The following is a 22,195-nucleotide window of genomic DNA, read 5'->3' as shown; positions in this document are numbered from 1 at the left end:
TACATAAATGCAGATATATATAAACACACACATATATTTATATATATATATATATATATATATATATATATATATATACATGCACGCGCACACACACATATATATATATTTAATTAATATGTATCACATATATGTGTGTGTGATACATATTAATTAAATATATATATATGTGTGTGTGTGCGCGCATGTATGTATATATATATATAAATATATGTGTGTGTTTATATATATCTGCATTTGTATATCTGTTTATATATATACGTGTATGTGTGTGTATGTATGTGTGCACATTTATATATATGTATGTATGTCAGAGGATCAGCAGACTTAAATAAAAGAGTGATATTGAGAATAATTATGTTAGAACCTTGCCCTCAATAAAAGATATCAATGTAAAAAGTGTTGCCAAATGCGTAACCTTCAATAAATGACAATAAATTAACAAAGTTTTTAAAACACCATTCACAAAGAAAGGGGTTATCTTAAATATATCATAATCATTCCCCGTCTCCATGTCACTTGAGTCTTCCATGTTCCCTGCTGATTGTTGCCATGATGAGAAGGAGCTGTTGTAAATGCGCCCTGGTCTCAGCGCGAGTAATTTCCCAGGCACAGTCACTGAATCCCTGAAAAGGGAAAAAGTCAAAACAATATATTAGATTGTGTAACAGATATAAATTGCCTGCAAAATCTGTTGGTAATCACAATGTTTCATGTCAATCAGCTCACCTTTTGTTTCAGAAACCTTCTCAGTTTCCTGAAGTATTTACGAACTGTAGCATTCTTCTTTGCCCTGGACCCTGTGCTTGGTTTCCTGACACAAACTTCCAGCTCCGTGAGCTGCCGATCCAGGAGAAGCCTGAAGTGTTCCACTGTGGCCTGGACCCACGTTACTGAGCTCAGGTTCATGCTGTAGATCTTGCTGAGGTGATGCAGTGTTTGATGGACAATCTGGATCCTGTCCTGGGCCTGTGCAAAACACACACAGTGGCATTAGTGGGGGCTTTGTCCCATTTCACATTAGAATTGCTCTAGAGTGCTCTGAAAACTACTATCAACAAGTTAAAAACCAGCAGTAGCACTCAACTGGAGCACTGAAAGGAGTTCAGATCCAGATGAATAGTTGGTAAAATAGCTAATGATCAACCAGCAACGCCTCTGGTGCAATTATGATATCCAAGTTGCTAACCACAAGTTCAAAAGAATGGTACCAAGTTACATGAGTTGTGGCAGAGAGAGGGAAAAGAAATCTGGGTTGAATAAATAAGGGAAGTTGTATCAAGTTATTATGAAGTTGTACGAGAATGTTTAAGTGAAGGTATAGTGAGAAAAGATTAAATAGGAAATTACGCAAATGCCCAACCTAAATAATTGTATGGTAAGAACTAGAAATGTGGCAGGGCAAGGGATAATAGTGCCAGGCCTTTCAAAGATCTCCTCCCGGCATGCGACAGAGTTACAGCAATATGTGACTTTGCAGCACAGGCTACACCAGCCTGATACTTTAAAATGGTTAGGCAGCCTGGAGAATCTTAAAGCATTTTGCAGCTATATGGACCTAATATGGATCTCCATGAATCCAGGAATATAGTTTGCTGTAGAGTGAGATTTTAGGGTGAGGGTTAGGGAAGGATATTTGCAGCAAGGTCGGCCTCTGAGAACAGCTGTAGCAACGTGAAATTTCAGAGCATATTTTGCAGGACTGTAGTGCTTTACAATGGGTTTTCAACAATGCAGGATTCGGGAGAACAGAGCTGGAAGCAAATTATTCTCAGTCCTGAGGGCCTGCATTTCAAAAATGAGATTGAAAGCAGAACTGGAGCTGGAAACCTTCATAATTATTGACTGCAGCACAGGGGAGACCTAGTGAGCGGAGCAAACTTGTACAAGATGTAAAAGGTAGACAAATATGCTGGAGAAACTCAGCGGGTGAGGCAGCATCTATGGAGTGAAGGGAAAAAGTGACGTTTCGAGTCGAGACCCTTACTGACGTGGGGGTGCGGGAGGGGGGGGGTGGAAGACGAAAGGAAGAGGTGCAGACTGGCTGGGAGGGGGGGGGAGGGGGGGGGAGACAGAAAAGGAGGAGAAAGAGGGAGAAAGCAAGGAATACCTGAAATTGAAGAAGTCAATGCTCATACCGCTGGGGTGTAAATTACCCAAGCGGAATATGAGATGTTGCTCCTCCAATTTGCGGTGGGACTCTGGCCATGGAGGAGGTCCAGGACAGAAAGGTCGGATTCGGAATGGGATGGGGAGTTGAAGTGCTGAGCCACCGGAAGATCAGGTTGGTTAATGCGAACTGAGCGGAGGTGTTCGGCGAAGCGATCACCAAGCCTGCGCTTGGTCTCACCGATGTAGAGCAATTGACACCTGGAACAGTGAATACAATAGCCGAGGTTGGAGGAGGTGCAGGTGAACCTCTGCCTCAGCTGGAAAGACTGTTTGGGTCCTTGGATGGAGTCGAGGGGGGAGGTAAAGCGATAAGTGTAGCATTTCCTGTGGTTGCAATGGAAGTACCAGGGGAGGGGGTGGTTTGGGTGGGAAGGGACGAATTGATCACGGAGTTTTGGAGGGAGCGGTCTCTGTGGATAGCCGAAAGGAGAGGAGATTGGAAGATGTGGCCAATGGTGGGATCCCGTTGGAGGTGGTGAAAATGTCGGAGGATTATCTGTTGTATGTGACACCTGGTAGGGTGGAAGCTGAGGACAAGGGGGATTCTGTCCTTGTTACGAGTGGGGGGATAGGGAGTGAGAGCGGAGCTATGGGATATAGAGGAGACCATGGTGAGAGCCTCATCTACAGTCAAATAGGGGAACCCCCGTTCCCTAAAGAATGAAGACATCTAGTTTGGAACACCTCATCCTGGGTGCAGATGCGGGGTAGACGGAGGAATTGGGAGTAGGGGATAGGGTCCTTACAGGAAGCAGGGTGGGAAGAAATGTAGTCCAGATAGCCATGGGAGTCAGTGTACAAGATGTCGGTGAGATGACATTTAGGGTATTGTTTCAATGTTGGTCACCCTGCTATATGAAGGATGTCATTAAGCATGAATGGATGCAGAGAAGATTTCCAAGAATGTTTACCGGAGTCATGGGCCTGAACGTTCGGGAAAGGCTGGGCAGGCTCGAACTTCATTCCCTGGAGAGCAAGAGGTGGAGCGAGTTCTTATAGAATGTATAAAATCATGAAGGAAATTGTTAGGGTGAATGCACAGTCTTTTACCCAGGGTAGGGAAATCAGGAATCAGAGGATATGGATTCATGGTGAGAGGAGAAAGATTAAATTGGAATGTTTTAACTCAGAGGATGGTGAATATATGGAACATGCTGCCAAAGGAGGTAGTTGAGGTAGGTACTATGACAGCGTATAAAAGTTGCTTGGACAGGTACATGGATAGGAAAGGTTTAGAGGCATATGTGCCTCATGTAGGCAAATGGGACGCTTAGATGGGGCATCTTGGTCGGCAGGGTCGAGTTAGGCTGAAGGGCTTATTTCAATGCGATATGATACTATTACTCTATGATTAGGAGGAAATGTGTACACTTTGCTGCAACATGATCAGAGGCAGAATCCAAACTCTGAAGCTGTGTAAAATTATACAATTTGGTTGCATTATATCAATTTAAAATATAAGTAAGTATTTTGGGATTTGTTTCAAAGTACAATGTTTGATAACTTAATGAGGAAATAGTTGGACAGAATGGCATAGATGGCAAAAGGAATGTGAAGGATAAAGGCCAGTCCTTGGACCATAACTGTCAAGACAAGGTGGTACCAGATGTACATGAATGTACACAATATACACAGGTGGCCTCTACTCTACCGACCTCAAGTGCAGTCAAATCCTCCCTGTCCTGAAAGACAAATCCAGGGACGACAACGCTTTAAATTATGGTCTTGAGGTGCAAAATGTGGAGATGGAGACAGACAAAGTGAGATGAGCAGACATGTTATTTGTTGATTGGAGGCTTGGGAGATTGGTTGTAGAGAGATAATAGGGTGTAGTTAAATAACTATAACAGGTGATGTGTGTGTGTGTGTGTGTGTGTCTCAGCGGGTTTGCAGTATTTGTGGAGGAAAGTGAACAAACAAGGTTGAGGGTAGAACCTTCATAGGAAAGCAGGTGATTTGGAAGGTGCGGTTAATAGATCAAATGTAGTAGTAAATTATTGCAATGAGTGTGATGATAAGAACGGAGTGAAGGATTTGATATTCTTCTATTGTCAGGTTTTTTTTTAATGTTCATACCAGCTACATCAAAGTAGGTAACATAAAAATGCAGGGTTTACTCACCTCAACCCCCATGGAAAGTTTCACCAGGTCCAAGGGCTTTGTTTTAAGCGACCGCCGCTCAGTCCTACATTGTCGGGGTAGGTGGCCACCCTGAGAAAATAAGATGTCTGCGTTACTCACAACCCCAGAGCTTTTGTTCTTCATGCTATCATTCTAATTAGAAATTACTATGCATCAATGCCATTAAGCAAACTCAAGTACAATGGATAGAGCGAAGGGGTAGATACTGAGTGCAGAATATAAACAGCCCCAGGGAAAGAAATACGGGAGAACAGGCTCCGTGTAATCACTGACTTTTTAACAAAAAGCCCGGACGGAGAGTGCAGACGGTCATTGGGAGCGGGGATAACTCACCATATCATTCAGTTTGCCAAGAGTTTCCGTGTTGAGAACTTGCAGTAACTGCAGCCTCTCACAGCCCAGGCTCAGGGTCCCGGATAACAACACACACACAATCCAAACTCTGCAAACACTGCCCAAAATCATCTTCGACGTGCACTGAGTAAAGCTCCGAGCTGAGACAAGAATCGGCTTCGAAAACGGTTCCCGATCGCTGACTGAAACTCTGGATATGGAAATGCAGCAACTTGTGATCCGAGAGGGGCCGCCTGTGCTGCCGAGACCGGTGGCTGTGGATTCTGCGAGTTGTCTCTGCCATGCTGCCCGCTTTAATATGTTACAATCCGAAGATAGGTGATGTATGAAAAGTGAAATGATTCCACTGGAAATTTGCAAGGTGTTGGGAGAGAGCGGTCTCCGTTCTGAAGTAAGGAATGTGAAAGCGGGAGAGTCCCGCAGCAGCGACAGGGAAATCCCCGATGGGAGAGAACAAGCAGCGCTGCGGCTCAGAGCTTCGCAGGTTCACATCAGGGGGGTCACAGATGTTGTGGGGGAAGCTCAGTATCGGCAGGGGACGGGGTGGGGAGGGGACGTGAATGTGTCTGTGCATCGCTGGGAGCTGCATTTTATCCGGGTTATAATAACACTGCGCCTTTCAGCCTCACCCTCTGAGACACGGACAGAAATTGTGTTAAAGCCGCCTCTCCACTCACCCAACTGCGGTGAAGCCACATCTCAGGGGAACAGTGCGGAGAGCCGGCTCACGGCCGCTTGGTTGGTGGCGACTCACTCAGCGCCGATACAGCGGACCCACACTCTGCTCTACGAGGAGAAAGTGCTTCTGCCTCTCTGTTCTTTACACCAGACATTTCTGCTTTTATTTGAAATTAAAAGGCTTCGAGCCGAGTGTGAAGTCGGTCCCGATCCCTTTCTTGTCTTCTCGCCGCCGCGGGAAGTCTCCGGCTCGGTCTGTTGAGGGGAAGCGGCCGAAGCGAAAGTGTGTCGGGGCAAAAGTCGGGCTCGTCACATCCGAAAGTGGGCGTGTTTGTGAACCGCTCGGGTCCCGCTGAGAGGCTGAAGGGAACGGGATAAACTGGTATTGGTTTATTATTATCACGTGCACTGAAATATTGTGAAAACCTTTGTGTTACCGTCATTCAGTCATATCTAACCTGGCTGGAGTCCAGTTTAGTTCAGAGATACAGCATGGAAACAGGCCAGTCGACCACAGAATCCATAATGACTTTCACACGCGTTCTATGTTATCCCACTTTCTCATCCATTCCCTACACACTAAGGCATTTTGAAATTCAAAATAATACCTACAGTTTGTGATTTAGGCCGCTGGTTATAAGCTGCATAAATGCTCTGTTGCGTTTGCTTGTGTTAGCCAGGCGCAGTTTGCTCCGTATTAGAGATTTGAATGTTCCACAATTATTACCACATCCATACTGGGCCAAAAAAATTTCACATTAACAATTCACAAGAATTCACAAATTTGAAAATTATGAATGTTGCGTCTGACAAGACGAGGGCGAGCAAATAATGAAATAAAAACCAATCATTTGGAAGCTGTGCGTTTGAACCTCTTTCTCACCTGGTAAGACTGTAGGTGTCTCTGGTAGAAGTGGGAGAGTTAGTGTAGAGATAGGTATTGCATGGCCTGCAGTTGCAGGGGGAAGTACGTGGTGAGAGGGCGGTTTGGGAGGGAAGGGAGTGGTGAAACAAGGGGTTGGGGAGATGGGGGGTCTCCGTGTAAAGAGCGGGTAACGGGACGTGCGATTGGTGGTGGGATCACGTTGAATGTGGCGGAATTGTGGGAGAATGATGTGTTGGATGCAGAGGATGGTGGGGTGAACGCCAAGGACCAGGGGAATTACTAAATCAATTATTTAGGTGAAGGGATTCAAAGTAACATTAACAAATTTGCAGAAGACACAACGCCGGGTGGCAGTGTGAACTGTGAGGTGGATGCTATAATAATAATAATAATGGATGGGATTTATATAGCGCCTTTCTAATACTCAAGGCGCTATGAGAATGCAGGGTGACTTGGACAGGTTGGGCAGATGCATGGAGCGAATGGAGCGGCTGGGCATGTACACTCTGGAGTTTGGAAGGATGAGAGGCAATGTTATTGAAACATATACGATTATTAAGGGTTTTGAAAGCTAGAGGAAGGAAACATGTTCCCGATGTTGGGGAGTCCAGAACTAGGGGGCACAGTTTAACAATAAGGGGTAAGCCATTTAGAACGGAGACGAGGAAACACTTTTTCTCACAGGGATTTGTGAGTCTGTGGAATTCTCTCCCTCATAGGGCGGTGGAAGCCGGTTCTCTGGATATTTTCAAGAGAGAGCTAGATAGGCCTCTTAAAGATAGCGGAATCAGGGGATATGGGGAGAAGGCAGGAACGGGGTACTGATGGGGGATGATCAGCCATGAATGGCGGTGCTGGCTCGAAGGGCCGAATGGCCTACTCCTGCACCTATTGTCTATCAGTCTATTTTGTTCCGTCAGGGGAAGTAAGTGAGATCCAGCCACAGAATACAGGGAGAGGAGTATAAAACATTTGCAATCGTAAATATATTTACAAACAACTGACATCCACAAACATTAATAATAAGACCAGTTCAGAAAAGATGTGAGTTTCTGAACAATTTATTGATAGTAAATTTGAATCTTTCAGTGTAAAATATTCCAGTGCAAAAAAAAATTACATCTCTTAATAAATAACTACAAATAAATATGTTACAAGATTAATTTACATAGTTACATTGAACAAAGGAATGCAACTTTCGTGGGCTGAATAATCAGCACATTTCAGATAAAACCACAGAAATGAATGAATAAATAAATATATAAAAGTTAAATAAACCAAGATAAATACATAAATAAACCGATATAATCCACAGTTTTAAAACAGGAATACACGTTGACAAGTTACGGCCAGCCGCTGAATGTATGTATTCAATGTTTAAGAAGGAACTGCAGATGCGGGAAAATCGAAGGTAGTCAAAAATGCTGAAGAAACTTAGCGGGTGCGGTAGCATCTATGCAGCGAAGGAAATAGGCGACGTTTCGGGTCGAGACCCTTCTTCACTGTTTGTCTTCCAGTGAAAGACATAATCCAGACGAAATTTCCACTTTCTCAACTCCCGGTTGAAGACGTTTACAAATAAATTATTGTTCAGTTAATTCTTCTTTCCCCGTAGATAGACACAAAGTGCTGGAGTATCTCAGCGGGTCAGGCAGCATGTCTGGAGAAAAGGAATAGCTGTGGTTTCGGGCCGAGACTCTTCTTGTGCTGCCCCAGCCCGGGGAAATGTTCAGTTTTAGCTCCTCGTGTTTGCCGTTATGAGAAGGATCTGCTGTAAATGGGCTCTTGTCTCGGCGCGGATCATTTCCCAGGCACAGTCGCCAAAGTTCTAGAAAAAGGAAGGAATCAGGAAAATACATTAGGCAAGGGACAGACTGAATTTGGGTGAAATGTAATATCTGCAAATAAAAACGGAGTATAAGCATAACCAACTCACCTCTTGTTTTCGAAAGCGTCGCAGTTTTCGAAAGTATTTGTGAACAGCAATGTTTCTCTTTTGCTGAGACTCCGGCGCCGGTTTCCATGCGCATTCCTCCAGCTCTCTGATCTGCCGATGCAGGAGAAGCCGGAAGCTTTCCACCTCTTCGCGGGGCCACGGGGCTGAGCCCGAATCCTCGCTGTAGATCTCGCTGGTTTTCCTCAGTGTTTGAAGGACAATCTGGATCTTTTCCAGAGCCTGCGGAGAGGAGACAATGTGGCATTAGAGCGGTCTTGTCGGCAATAGGGGTCTGTCAGTTATTGAAAAGAACACGGGGTAACGAAACCTGAAACCAATGAACGGGGATCATTTCCCAGGCACAATTTTAATTAACATGGGATATTTAGTTTTAATTAACATGCGTTCTCCACAAAGGGTGTAGAACGCATATTTACGAGAGATAGCAAACGAGCAATGTTAGGTGTTTAGAAGATAATGAAAAGTATTTTGGGTGCAGAGACAACAAATATTGGCGAATCAGTAAAAACAGTCATATTTCCCAGGATAACTAGAGACATCCGTACTTCAGCCTCATAATAAAAGACGAGCAAAAACATCGTGGCGACTTGCTGTCAGACAACCAGAACCTCAAAGAATCAATGAACACGCAAACTTTATAACAGGAAGGGAGTTCAAATTATTTTGTGTAGGCACATTAATAGGAAAATAACATTTACAGGATTTCAGTTGAAAAGAAAAATCAACTTCTGGACGTACTGTACACGAAGTAAAGGAAGAAACAATGTCACATTACTGGAAAGTATTCGAGATGTTCACAACGATGAATATGATGAATTTCTTTAAAAGCTTTGCAGTATTCAAAGTACATATTTATCTAGCTTTTTTAGAATTCAATTAAGAACATTAGAAAGGCAAATAAAATAAAAATATGGTTCTTAATGCAACTGCCTGTTTTAGATATTGGATACATTCCAGGAGATGGAATAAGTGGAAATATAACTCCCACGTCCCATAAAGATGGAAGGATAATCCAGAAAGGAACATGCAATTTATCTGCACTTCAATGTTAAGGATCTTGCTCTAATAATTCCAGGATTATATCACTTAACTGGCACCGTGTCATGTTCATGACATTGAGTTGAGGACGTGAGTCAGCGCCAAATTGTTAACGGGAGAAAGGTATGACATTCCCATGCGATTAGAGTGGAATTAAACGTTTGAAATGGACAGTAAGATTATGTCCATCGCGTTAGAAAGTGTGAGTAAAATAGGAAGGCGCAAAAGATTTTCTAAGACTCTGCCTGGAGAATATGTATTCAGAGATATGCAACCATCTGAGGAAATAAGATGCCTACTTTCAGTCTTCAATGACGATCACATGTTTGTAAACACTGAGCCGTGAGAACTGGATGATCCCAAAAGTGGAACCACACTCCATTTTCCACTCTAAATTTCAGTGGGCATCAAAATCTATCAGAAGTAATCAAAACTAGGCTTATCAGATCAACGGCGATCTTTCTTCAGAAGGAGGAGGCTACAGCGACTGAAGGACCCAAGTGCAAAATGCCAGGAATTTCCCTCTTTTGTTGGGTACCAAAAATAAAATCGACACCTAATATTCAACGTTATGCTGCATCATAATCTCTCCACAATTACAGCCGGGCTGCCTCGCTTTAGTAACACAACCTCATTGAATCGAAGTCCGGCACACATTTTGCTTCCTTGTTTATTACACAGAACATTGAACATCAACAGTACAGCAATGCAAGAGGCCCTTTGTCCCACCATGTCTGCGCTAATCATAATAAGATTTGAGAAAGGAGTTCTACAATTATTTGAATATCCAATATGAATTCACGTTATTAGTCGATGAAGGTTCTAAATAAAGCGAATGGTGAACTAGAATGAATGAAAAATCCAATCACTTACCGACAACCCATTTGCAAGGTTCACCAGTTTCAAGGGCTGTGTTTTCAACCGGACCTCTCTGACACAATGCCACGGAAAGGGGCCGCCCTGGGGGAAGAGGGTAAATTATGTTCTAGAGAATCCAGTAACTGACAGACAAGCGTCGCGGATATCAGACAGGGAACCCGTCAAAGCTTTAAACTATTGCACCGTATCTGACCAGGGAAATGAAAAATCAAAGATCGCCGGAGAGTGTCGGATCGGTGTCTGGGAGCGGGGACAACTCACCATTTCATTCAGTTTGCCCAGAGTGTCCGTGTTGAGATCTTGCAGTAACTGCAGCCTCTCACAGCCCAGGCTCAGGGTCCCGGACAACAACACCCACACAATCCAAGCTCTGCAAACAGTGGTCAAAGCCATCTTCCAACGCAACGTCTATGGAAATGCAGCGGCTTGTGATCCGGGAACGGCCGCCTGTGCTGCTGAGACAGGTGGCTGTGGATTCTGTCAGCTGTACCTGCCATGCTGCCGGCTTTAAAGTGCGGCATTACATTCCGAAACGGAAAGTGGGCGGGAGGTGTTTTGTAAAGAATGTGGCAATGTGATTGTTTCCGCACCGAAGCAGTGAATCCAAAAGCGGGAGGTGCCCGAGCAGTGATAGTGAAAATTCCGGATCAGAGTTCAATGCCACGCTCGCTCTGGCTCAGGACCGCGTGGGTCAGTCAACCTGGGACAATGACGGAGCAGAGCGAGGGTCAGCGCTGTGTCCACGGATTGTGGCGCACGTTTATATTCAGGGATCAGGTGACAGCGACTGGATCTGTGCTGCCGCCGTTAGTGCATGCAGAGAAACACTCTCTATTCCACGAGTGAATTATGTAACTGCAGCATGACCTCACAACTTAAATATTCAATTATTTGACGTTTGGCTAATGTGCAAAATGCCTTGTTGATCACCCTGTCTAACTGTAACGCCGCGTTCAAGGGAGTTCCCTGTATCAATTTCCATCCATTTTTCCTCGGCCCACATGTCCAGCCGATCAAGATCCTGTTGCAATGTTTCACAACCATCTTCACTATCTCCAGTACCATCTACTTTTGTATCACCTGCATACTTGCTAACTGCGTTCTCATCCAAATCTTAGATATAGATGCCATCATGCCAAACAGTAATGCCTCTGTCCCACTTAGGAAACCTGAACGGAAACCTCTGGAGACTTTGCGCCCCACCCAAGGTTTCCGTGCGGTTCCCGGAGGTTGCAGATTGTTGCCGGAGGTTGCAGGTGGTGGAAGCAGGTAGGGAGACTGACAAAAACCGTTTTACTTTATGACATTCACAGTCAATATTGGAAAATTAAAAATCCCTTACTATGACAACATTATTAGACTTGCAGGTGCCTGCCATCTCCTGACATATTTGCTCTTCTAATTCCCATTAACTATTTGGGGGCCGAACATGGGGATCATCCCTATCTTCTTCTTCTGCTCCGCCCGTATAGCCTTACTAGACAGACTGTCTGAAATGTCACCACTGATCACTGCCGTGACATCCTCCTTAACCAATGATGCAACACCCCCTCCTCTTTTACCCTCGCCTCTGTCTCTCCTGAAGCACCTGTAGCATGGAAAATTGAGTTGGCAGTCCTGCCCCACTTTTAACCAGGTGTCCGTAATAGCTACAATGTCCTAGTTGTATGTACACATCCATGCCCAAAGCTCATCTACCTTACCTGTCAGGCCTCCTGCATAAGAAATGTCAAATTGTAACCAAAAATCCTTCCTCAATGGACAATAGACAATAGGTGCAGGAGTAGACCATTCGGCCTTTCGAGCCAGCACCGCCATTCAATGTGATCATGGCTGATCATCCACAATCAGTACCCAGATCCTGCCTTCTCCCCATTTCCCCTGACCGCTATCTTTAAGAGCACTATCAAGCTCTCTCTTGAAAATATCCAGAGAACCGGCCTCCACCGCCCTCTGAGGCAGAGAATTCCACAGACTCACAACTCTCTGTGAGAAAAGGTGTTTCCTCATTTCCATTCCAAATGCCTTGCCCTTTATTTTTAAACTGTGGCCCCTGGTACTGGACTTCCCCAACACTGGGAACGTGTTTCCTGCCTCTATCGTGTACAAACCCTTAATAATTTTGCATATTTCAATGATCCCCTCTTATTCTTCTAAATTCCAGCGTGTACAAGCCCAGCCGCTTCATTCTCTCAGCATATGACAGTCACACCATCTCGAGAATTAAACTTTGTGAATCTACGCTGCACACCCTCAATAGCACAAATGTCCTTCCTCAAATTAGGGGACCAAAACTGCACACAATACTCCAGGTGTGGTCTCACTAGGGCCCTATACAGCTGCAGAAGGACCTCTTTGCTCCTGTACTCAACTCCTCTTGTTATGAAGGCCAACATGCCATTGGCTTTCTTCAACGCCTGCTGTACCAGCATGCTTACTTTCATTGACTGATGAACAAGAACCCCCCAGATCCCGTTGTACTTCCCCTGTTCCCAACTTGACACCATTTAGATAATAATCTGCCTTCCTGTTTTTGCTACCAAAGTGGATAACCTCTTATTTATCCACATTAAACTGCATCTGCCATGAATCTGCGCACTCCCAGTCTTTCTCCTGCCTACTCTGTCCACTAAACTTTCTCTCATCACCCTCTATACCAACTTGTAACCACTCATCTGCCTCTGCCCTACAGGCACCACACTGCCAGTCTAGTTTAAACCCAGCTGAGAAGCACTAGTAAACCTGCCTGGCAGGATATAGGAACCTCCGGAGTTAAGGAGCAACCCATCACTCCTGTGCAGATCACCTCTGCCCTGGAGGAGATCCCAATGGTCTAAAAATATGAATTCCTCCCTCCTGCACAAACTCATCAGGCATATGTACACCTCCATTATCTTTCTGTTCCTACACTCACGAGGTATTGGAAGCAATCCAGAGATCACTACCCCGGAGCTCCTGCCTTTTAGCCTTTTACCCAATTTCCCATACACCTCTTTCCTTTTCATACCTCTATCATTTGTGTCAACATGCACAATGACCTCCAGCTGCTTCACGCTCCATCAACCCCTTTTGAGGATGCTATGCAGTCACTCCAAGATGTACTTCACCCTGGCACCAAGGAGGCAGCACATCATCCTGGTGTCTTGACTGCTGCCACAGAGTCTTCGTCACTAACTATAGAGTCGCCCACCACTATGGCTCTGCCTGAAGTCGCCCTTCTCTGCTGTTGCTCAATGCAGGACTGATTTCACAGTCCTGCTGGACACTACCTTGAGGTTTCATTCCCCATTCCCCTTCCCCCCTCTTGTCCAGCAAACATCACCCAAGAGAGTGTGCCTCTTATGAAGAGGGATGGCCACTGAGGTCACCTGTACTCAAGGTCTTATTCCCTTCTTCATGGTCACCCACATTCTCTCTTCCAGGACCTTCCATGTGACAAACTTGCTGAGATGCCCCAAGCACTGGCTGTGGTAACTGGAGGCTGATCCATTTTTACATCCAATGGAGATGAGTCAGGAGGCTTTGACCAGTCCCCAGGACAACATGGGATATAGAACAGTACAGCAGAGAACAGATCATTTGACCTATAATTTCCATGCCAAGTTAAACTAATTACCTCTGCCTCCCGTTCCATCTCCTGAATATCCATGTCCCTATTTAAAGGCATCTAATTGCCAATGTTATATCTGCCTTGACTACCATCACCAGCACCCCATTCCAGGCAACCATCTTGCCCCAAGAAGTAACAAACTTGCCCCACACATCTCCATCACATTTTGCCCTATTCTCCTTAAAGCTGACATTCCTATCCTGGGAAAAGGGTTCTGTCTACCCTTTCCAAGCAAAGTTTGTGCAACCTCTCCTGATAGCTGATGAACCTTAGTCCATGCAGCAGTCTGGTAAACCCATACTGCCAACACTCCAAAGCCTACACATACTTTCTGCAACGTGGTGACCAGAACTGCAGGTAATACTCCAAATGGGGTCTCACATAAGTCCAAAAAACTGGCATCTTGACCTCCACATACTTTGTTTATGCGATGTGAGATTACAGAGGGAAAAATATATTCAAGGGACTTGTCTGGAAATGCGAGAATTCCCATTCATAAGACAGATTGGCAAAAAGAAATACAATGCTAAAAATATGCAATATTGAAAACACATTATATCCACATTTCATTGAAAAAGAATTTATTTTACAAAAAAAATATCCACTGATCTATAAAATACAATAAATTAACAAAGATTTTGACCACTATTGATATATGCTTAAAAATGTGTCAGTGCAAATATAAATAAACTGAAATGAATATATTCACTAAATGAATTTAATGAATTTACTAAATTTATCAGTGTTTGAATGAGAGGATCTTTCAAGATTCACAGTTCACCACAGGATAATGGTATAAAAATAAATATCAATAAATTAAATCAACACTTAAATACAGATAAATATCTAAATGTTCTTTGTTCTTCATGACTCTCAATCGTCAAAATAACGGAATAATACATTGTAAAATGCAGGATATACGCCACAGTTCAGAAAAACAGCTAAGAGACGAAAATATAACTAATGCTTCTGATTGAATAATAATAATTCTGGTTGAAAAACAGTTAACATTTCTGGTAATTACACTGTTTATTTGACCTAGGATAACTCAGATTTCCACTCCACACGTACTGAGTTGTTTGAACATCTTCCATTTCATTTATCACGTTTACGGCATAAGAAGTCTAAAGAATGGTCTCAACTTGAAACATCATCGAACCATATTCTACAGAGATGCTGCCTGATCTGCTGAGTTACTCCAGCACTTTGTGTCCTTCCAGTAATTCTTCCGTTTTGCTCCAGGAATGTAATACTAATATAAGAAATATTTTCTGTACAAAAAGGTACATTAAATAGTCATCAATTTGAGTCTCTTATGATTCAGTCTCTGAAATATCCTCATTGTTCCCTGCTGATTGTTGCCATGATGAGAAGGAGCTGTTGTAAATGTGCCCTGGTCTCAGCGCGAGTTATTTCCCAGGCACAGTCACTGAATCCCTGCAAAAGGGAAAATATCGAGAAAATGTATTAGATAATGAACAGAAATAATTTGTCTGTAAAATCTGTTAGTAATCACATAGTTTCATGACAATTAGCTCACCTTCTGTTTCAGAAACTTTCTCAGTTTCCTGAAGTATTTACGAACTGTGGCATTCTTCCTTGCCCTGGACCCTGTGCTTGGTTTCCTGACACAGACTTCCAGCTCTCTGAACTGCCGATCCAGGAGAAGCCTGAAGTGTTCCACTGTGGCCTGGACCCACGTTACTGAGCTCAGGTTCATGCTGTAGATCCTGCGGAGGTGATGCAGTGTTTGATGGACAATCTGGATCCTGTCCTGGGCCTGTGCAAAACACACATGGAGACATTAGCCAGATCCTGGATCCAATCTGGTTTAAATTGAAATATAATGCTTAACAATATTAGCAGAATAGGATAAGTCACAATCAAGCACCATTTTCAGACAATTAACTCTCGACTGGAGGCTTGCTATACACACAGAACTGAAAGAAGGTCAGAGCCAGTGGAATTGTAATCTGTAGTTAGAGGTTTAAACAGTGTATGATCAATTAACAAGCAGTACAGCCTCAGATGCAGGACACAGTGTCACGGTCTTTGATGGAATGTGAAAACTTTGCAAGAATACAATCTATTCTGAAGGACCAGAATTACAGGGAGAGATGGGAGAAGATCTGACTAATCTCATCAAACAGTGAATGTGACGTGGAGATTTTATAGAGGTGTACAATGTCAGTAAAGATGTATAAAAGGAAACAGTTGCCTGAATTGATTGTGTGAAACAATTGAACGGTAACTTCTGAAGGCAAGAGCAAATTCAATTGCAAATTCTATCAAAGTTCATAATTCCATCAAAGCTGAGATGTAATGCTGAGGATTTACAAGGCACTGGTCAGACCACATTTGGAGTAATGTGAGCAGTTTTGGTCCCCATGTCTGAGGAAGGATATGCTAGCATTCGATAGGGTCCAGCGGAGTTCTACAAGAATGATCCCAGGCATGAATGGGTGAACATGTGATGGGTGTTTGATGACACTGGGCATGTACTTGCTGTCGTTCAGAAAGATGAGGAATGACCTCTTTGTAATTTACTAAATAATGAAAGGCCTGGAAAGAGTGGATGTGGAGAGGATGTTTCCATTAGTGGAAGAGTCTTGGACCAGAGGCAATAGCCTCAGAATTATGGGGCGTACCATTAGAAAGGAGAAGAGGATGAATTTCTTAAGACAGATGGTGAATCTGTGGTATTAATTGCCACTGTAAAGTGTGGAGGCCAATTCAAAGCGCATTGTTAAGGCAGTGTTTGACATAATTCTAAATTTGCACGGATGTCAGCGTTTAAGGGGAGAAGGCAATAGAATGAGGTTGAGAGATAAAGATAGGTAATGAATGACTGAATGGCAGAGTAGACACAATGGGCCGAATGGCCTAAATCTGTTCCAATAACATATGGGCTTATGAACAATTGTATGGTAAATCTGTAGGTCCAGGAATGACACAAAGGTGAGTTGGTTAGGGGATGGGGGATTTAAAAAGATTAAAGGAGGGAGGAAGAGTCTTGTAATTTGTCTGAATATTCATCATATCAAGACCTTCAGGTAGCGAATGTGTAACAACCACCCCATAATAATAACAGGAAGAATTCAGCACACACACCTTCTACACTTCAAAACTTGAGTTGGGGGGCATGTCAACAACCACAGCACGATGGAGATACAATATAGGTCCTTCAGCCCTCTCTGTCTCTACCTCGCATTGTGTAAAAAAAAAAGACACACAGTGCTGAGGTAACTCTGCTTAATTACTCCAGCAGTTTTTTGTTTTTTTTGTAAACCAGCATCTGTAGTTCCTGGTGTCTACTTTCACTCCTTCCATTATCTATCAAGGCAGACCAACAATTGAGCCTGCTATACCATGGTGATCCCAATACTAGGCAGTGCACTCCAGAATTTAGCTATAGACTGGACAAAGATGTTTCTTTGTAGGCAATCTAAACATTTACATTTTTCTTCAAACTCATGGCCTCTGGTTCTAGATATCTCTGTTACAGGGGAACTATAAAGGCTGTCTACCCGTACTAAGACACTCATAATGTTGTACACCTCTCCTCTGTCTCCCTGTGCTTTCTCCTCCTTGAACCCAATGGACTTGCTGAGATGTGGAAATATTTAACCAGACCAGAAGTGATCTCAGAATCTGCGCTTAGTCATCAACGGGTTAGTGTGGTGTCAATGGTGACATCGCCTATGGTGGACACAGGTTATGAGATGCTTTGAGGGGAATAGAGTATTCCCAGGAGGTTAAGTTAAGATGTAAACTCAATAGGTGGGTGAGATAACTGGAATAGAGGTAAAACAAGTATAGAGGGTGTAAGTGTGAACGGCAGAAGATGATTGAGGGTGCAACACAGTAGTAGAGCATGTAGAACGATGAGAAGATGCAGAGCACAGGCTACTAGTGAATGGGATAGAGAGAGATGGAAGAGGTGTGTTAACTCCAGTGAGATACATTAGTGTGAACGAGCTCAGTTATGGAGTCAGAAATAGAGAGTACCGTGGGGTGGAAGAACTGATATCACTTTCTCTGGCGAAGAATTAAATGGGGTTCTTCAATTACTTAACATAAAGATCTTGAGTGAACGACGTTTAAGTAAAATGCAGAGTTAACTCACCGTAACCCCCATGGAAAGTTTCACCAGGTTCAAGGGCTTGGTTTTCAGCGACCGCCGCTCAGTCACACACTGTCGGGGTAGGTGACCACCCTGAGAGAAAAGATTCCAACGTTACTCACAACCCCAGAGCTTTTGTTGCTATCCATTCTAAACAGATAATAATGTTGTAAATGCAGACAAGTACAATGGGTGGAGCGAAGGGGGAGATACAGAGTGCAGAATATAAACATCCCCAGAGAGCGAAATACTAGAGAACAGGCTCCATGTAATCACTGACTTTTTTAACAACAAATATCCGCCTCTGGGAGCGTGTACAACTCACCATTTCATTCAGTTTGCCCAGAGTGTCCGTGTTGAGAACTTGCAATAACTGCAGCCTCTCACAGCCCAGGCTCAGGGTCCCGGACAACAACATACACACAATCCAAACTCTGCAAACACTGCCCAAAACCATCTTCAACGTGCACTGAGTAAAGCACCGATCTGAGACAAGAATCAGCTCCGAAAACCGCCCCTGATCGCTGACTGAAACTCTGGATATGGAAATGCAGCGACTTGCGATCCGGGAGCTGCCGCTTGTGCTGCCGAGACCGGTGGCTGTGGATTCTGTGAGCTGTCTCTGCCATGCTGCCCGCTTTAATATGTTACAATCCGAAATAGCTGATGTTTGAAAAGTGATATTATGCCACTGGAAATTTGGAAGGTGTCGGGAGAGAGCGGTCTCCGTTCTGAAGTAAGGAATGTGAAAGTGGGAGTGTCCCGCAGCAGCGACGGGGGAATCCGCGATGGGAGAGAACAAGCAGCGCTGCGGCTCAGTGCTTCGCAGGTTCACATCAGGGGGTCACAGGTGTTGTGGGGGAGGCTCAGTCTCGGTAGGGGACGGGGTGGGGAGGGGACGTGACTGTGTCTGTGCATCGCTGGGGCTGCATTTTATCCGGGTTATAATAACACTGCGCCTTTCAGCGCTCACCCTCGGAGCTACGGACAGAGATTGTGTTAAAGCCGCCTCTCCACTCACCCAACTGCGTTGAAGCCACATGTCAGGGGGACAGTGCGGAGAGCCGGCTCACGGCCGCTTGGTTGGTGGCGACTCTCTCAGCGCCGATACACCTGACCCACACTCTGCTCTCCGAGGAGAAAGTGCTTCTGCCTCTCTGTTCTTTACACCAGACATTTCTGCTTCTCCTTGAAATTAAATGGCTTGCAGCCGAGTGTGAAGTCTCCGGCTCCGTCTCTCGAGGCGAGGCTGCCGAAGCGAAAGTGTCCCGGGGGAAGAGACAGGCTCGTCACATCCGACAGTGGGCGTGTTTGTGAAACGCACGGGTCCCGCTGAGAGGCTGAAGGGAAACGGGATAAACTGGTATTGGGTTATTACTGTCACGTGTACTAAAATATTGTGAAAACCTTTGTTTTACAGCCATTCCGTCAAATCTAAACTTGCAGGAGTAAAACACGTTTAGTTTATGTCAGAGATATTGCATGGGAACAGGCCCGAATCCACACTGACCATCGATCACTCGTTCACGGTGGTGCCATAGATGGATGTGTTGGCTCTGGAGAGGGTCCAGAGGAGGTTTACAAGAATGATTCCAGGAATTAGTGGGTTGGCATGTGCTGACCGTTTGACAGCACTAGACCTCTACTCGCTGGAATTTGGAAGGTTGATGGGGGACCTTATTGAAACTTACAGAATAATAAAAGACATACATAGTGTGGATGTGGAAAGGATATTTCCACGGGTGGGAGAGTCCAGGACCAGAGGTCAGAGCCTCAGTATTAAAGGGCGCTATTTTAGAAAATAAATTAGGAGGAACTTCTTTAGTCACAACGTAGTTAATCTGTGATACTGATTGCCACAGAGGGCTGTGGAGGCCGTCAGTTAATAATTTTAAGGCCGAGATAGACAAATTCTTGATTTGAACGGGTGTCAAGGGTTATGGGGTGAAGGCAGGAAAATGGGATTAGACGGCATTGGTCGTCAGTGATTGAATGGCAGTTTGGACTCGATGGGCTGAATGGCCTAATTCTACTTCTATGCCTTATGAACTTGTGAACAATATAGTAACATGTACGCTGATTTACATAAAATGATGCACATTTCCGGAGTAACTCAGCACGTCAGGCTGCATCTGTGCAGGGTGCGGACAGGTGATGTTATGGGTCAAGATCTTACACCAGACGCAATGTTGTACGGAGAAGAAAGTTGGAAAAGCGATGCGACCAGGACATGATAGATTGATACATGTGAGGGGGAACAGTCCTATTTCCAACGTACTCCGGCACCACCCCCCAGCTCGTTCTTGGTTACATCGCGACTGTATCAGGGTAGCCCCTGTACTCATGAAAACATATTGATTTCTTTACCACTAACTTCCACCCTGCACTCATATTCACGTGGACTATCTCCAACACACCTCTCCGCTTTCTTCATCTCTCTGTTTCCATCACAGGGGACAGATTATCGACACGCATTTATTACAAACCCACCAACTCCCAGTGCGTTGGTTTGAATGTTTCTGGTGCCACCTCCTCCCACCCTTCATTTTGCAAATACTCGATTCCCTAATCTCAATGTCTCCATCTCTGCCACATTTGCCACCAAGATATTTTCAATTTGAAGCCATTCAATATATCCTCTTTTGTAAAAGTGGGTGCCCCCTGCTGTCACAGATGTATTCCTCACCCATGTGTCCTCTGTGTCCCAAGATTATGTTCTCCCTCCTCCTATTCCAAGAAGGAACAAGGAGAAATATCCTCCAAGTTCTTAATTGTTACACCACGGGCCTTTGCGCTCATTCTCTGAAATTTCTGCCACTTTCAATCGATCCCACCACCAGGATCTCCCCATCTCCTTCATTTTCCACCATCCACATAAACTACTCCCTCAGCAAGACCTTTACTCACTAATTATTTCCCACCTCCATCTCACGTACTTTTCCCTGCAACTGCAGGACACGTAACACCTGCCCCTTACCTCCTCCTTCACACCCATCCATGGACAAGAGCAGTCCATGCAGGTGAGATCAAGGTACACGTGCACCTCCTCTAACCTGATCTACCTCTTTTGGTGTTTTCTTTGTGGCCTCCTCTACCTCAGTGGAACCAAGAGGCTATTTAGGCCTCCTTGGTAGCCTTGGTACCACAAGGCTCAGTGCTGGGACCCCAGCTATTTACAATATATATGAATGATCTGGAGGAGGGAATTGAATGCAACATCTCCAGGTTTGCGGATGACACGAAGCTGGGGGGGCAGTGGTAGCTGTGAGGAAGATGCTAGGAGGCTGCAAGGTGACTTGGATAGGTTGGGTGAGTGGGCAAATGCATGGCAGATGCAGTATAATGTGGATAAATGTGAGGTTATCCACTTTGGTGGCAAGAACAGGAAGTAGACTATTATCTGAATGGCGGCCGATTAGGAAAAGGGGAAATGCAACGAGACCTGGGTGTCATGGTACACCAGTCATTGAAAGTAGGCATGAAGGTACAGTAGGCAGTGAAGGAAGCGAATGGTGTGTTAGCATTCATAGCAAAAGGATTTGAGTATAGGAGCAAGGAGGTTCTATTGCAGTTGTACATGGCCTTGGTGAGACCACACCTGGAGTATTGCGTACAGTTTTGGCCTCATAATCTGAGGAAAGACATTCTTGCCATAGATGGAGTACAGAGAAGGTTCACGAGACTGATTCCTGGGATGGCAGGACTTTCAAATGAAGAAAGACTGGAGAGACTCGGCTTGTAATGGCTGGAATTTAGAAGATTGAGTGGGGATCTTATAGAAACTTACAAAATTACTGGGGGTTGGACAGGCTAGATGCAGGAAGATTGTTCCCGATTTTGGGGAAGTCCAGAACAAGGGGTCACCGTTTAAGGATGAGAGGGCAGTCTATTAGGACCGAGATGAGAAAAATAAAATTCACACAGAGAGTGGTGAATCTGTGGAATTCTCTGCCACAGAAAGTAGTTGAGGCCACTTCATTGGCTATATTTAAGATGGAGTTAGATGTGGCCCTTGTGGCTAAAGGGATCAGGAGGTATGGAGAGAGGGCATGTACAGGATACTGAGTTGGATGATCAGCCATGATCATATTGAATGGCGGTGCAGGCTCAAAGGGCCGAATGGCCTACTCCTGCACCTATTTTCTATGTTTCTATAAACAAATATAATGCAAAAAAACATGTCTAATATCTTAAGAATCACATCTCAATTAAAAGTTTTTTATTCATGAAAAAATATTATCCATTGTTTATCTCTCAACAACAATAAATTAACAAAGATATTCAACTCTATTCACATATGTTTAAAAAATAAATATCGCTGAAAATATAAATAAATTATGGTGAATATATATTCTG

At 44.3% G+C, this 22,195-nt stretch overlaps 2 protein-coding genes across 3 annotated transcripts in view; both read right to left on the bottom strand.

Moving 5' to 3' along the window:
- Nucleotides 1-267: 267 nt before the first annotated feature.
- LOC116982105 (interferon alpha-F-like) lies at nt 268-19,061 on the bottom strand. Of its 2 annotated transcripts, none has more exons than XM_033035424.1 (4): nt 18,861-19,061; nt 4,294-4,383; nt 730-969; nt 268-626 (listed from the first exon to the last, which is right to left on the bottom strand). In XM_033035424.1, the coding sequence occupies exons 1-4, from the start codon at nt 18,879-18,881 to the stop codon at nt 516-518; spliced, it is 462 nt and encodes a 153-aa protein (XP_032891315.1). In that variant the 5' UTR covers nt 18,882-19,061; the 3' UTR covers nt 268-515. The 2 variants fall into 2 exon arrangements, with proteins under 2 accessions (XP_032891315.1, XP_032891314.1); XM_033035423.1 differs by lacking the exon at nt 18,861-19,061 and adding an exon at nt 5,346-5,604.
- Nucleotides 14,281-22,195, bottom strand: part of LOC116982104 (interferon omega-1-like) — a 25,863-nt gene continuing 17,948 nt past the window's right edge. The window contains exons 5-6 of the mRNA XM_033035422.1: nt 15,257-15,496; nt 14,281-15,153 (exon numbers count right to left, since the gene is read on the bottom strand). Coding sequence (XP_032891313.1) covers nt 15,055-15,153; nt 15,257-15,496 — 339 coding nt within the window. The 3' untranslated portion in view covers nt 14,281-15,054. The remainder of the gene's footprint in view (nt 15,154-15,256; nt 15,497-22,195) is intronic.

Source organism: Amblyraja radiata, chromosome 16 (genome assembly GCF_010909765.2).
Source record: "Amblyraja radiata isolate CabotCenter1 chromosome 16, sAmbRad1.1.pri, whole genome shotgun sequence".
In the NCBI taxonomy this organism is placed as follows: domain Eukaryota; kingdom Metazoa; phylum Chordata; class Chondrichthyes; order Rajiformes; family Rajidae; genus Amblyraja; species Amblyraja radiata.
The sequence above is the reverse complement of the archived record's forward strand: the minus strand, read 5'-3'. Positions and strand labels throughout refer to the sequence as shown.

Excerpts from the sequence above, each read along its gene's own strand:
- LOC116982105 (XM_033035424.1), bottom strand. The coding sequence starts at position 18,881 with ATGTGGCTTCAACGCAGTTGG. Across the intron at positions 4,384-18,860 it reads TGTGGCTTCAACGCAGTTGG|GGTGGCCACCTACCCCGACA; the intron begins GTGAGTGGAGAG and ends TTATTTTCTCAG. Across the intron at positions 627-729 it reads GAAGGTTTCTGAAACAAAAG|GGATTCAGTGACTGTGCCTG; the intron begins GTGAGCTGATTG and ends TTCCCTTTTCAG.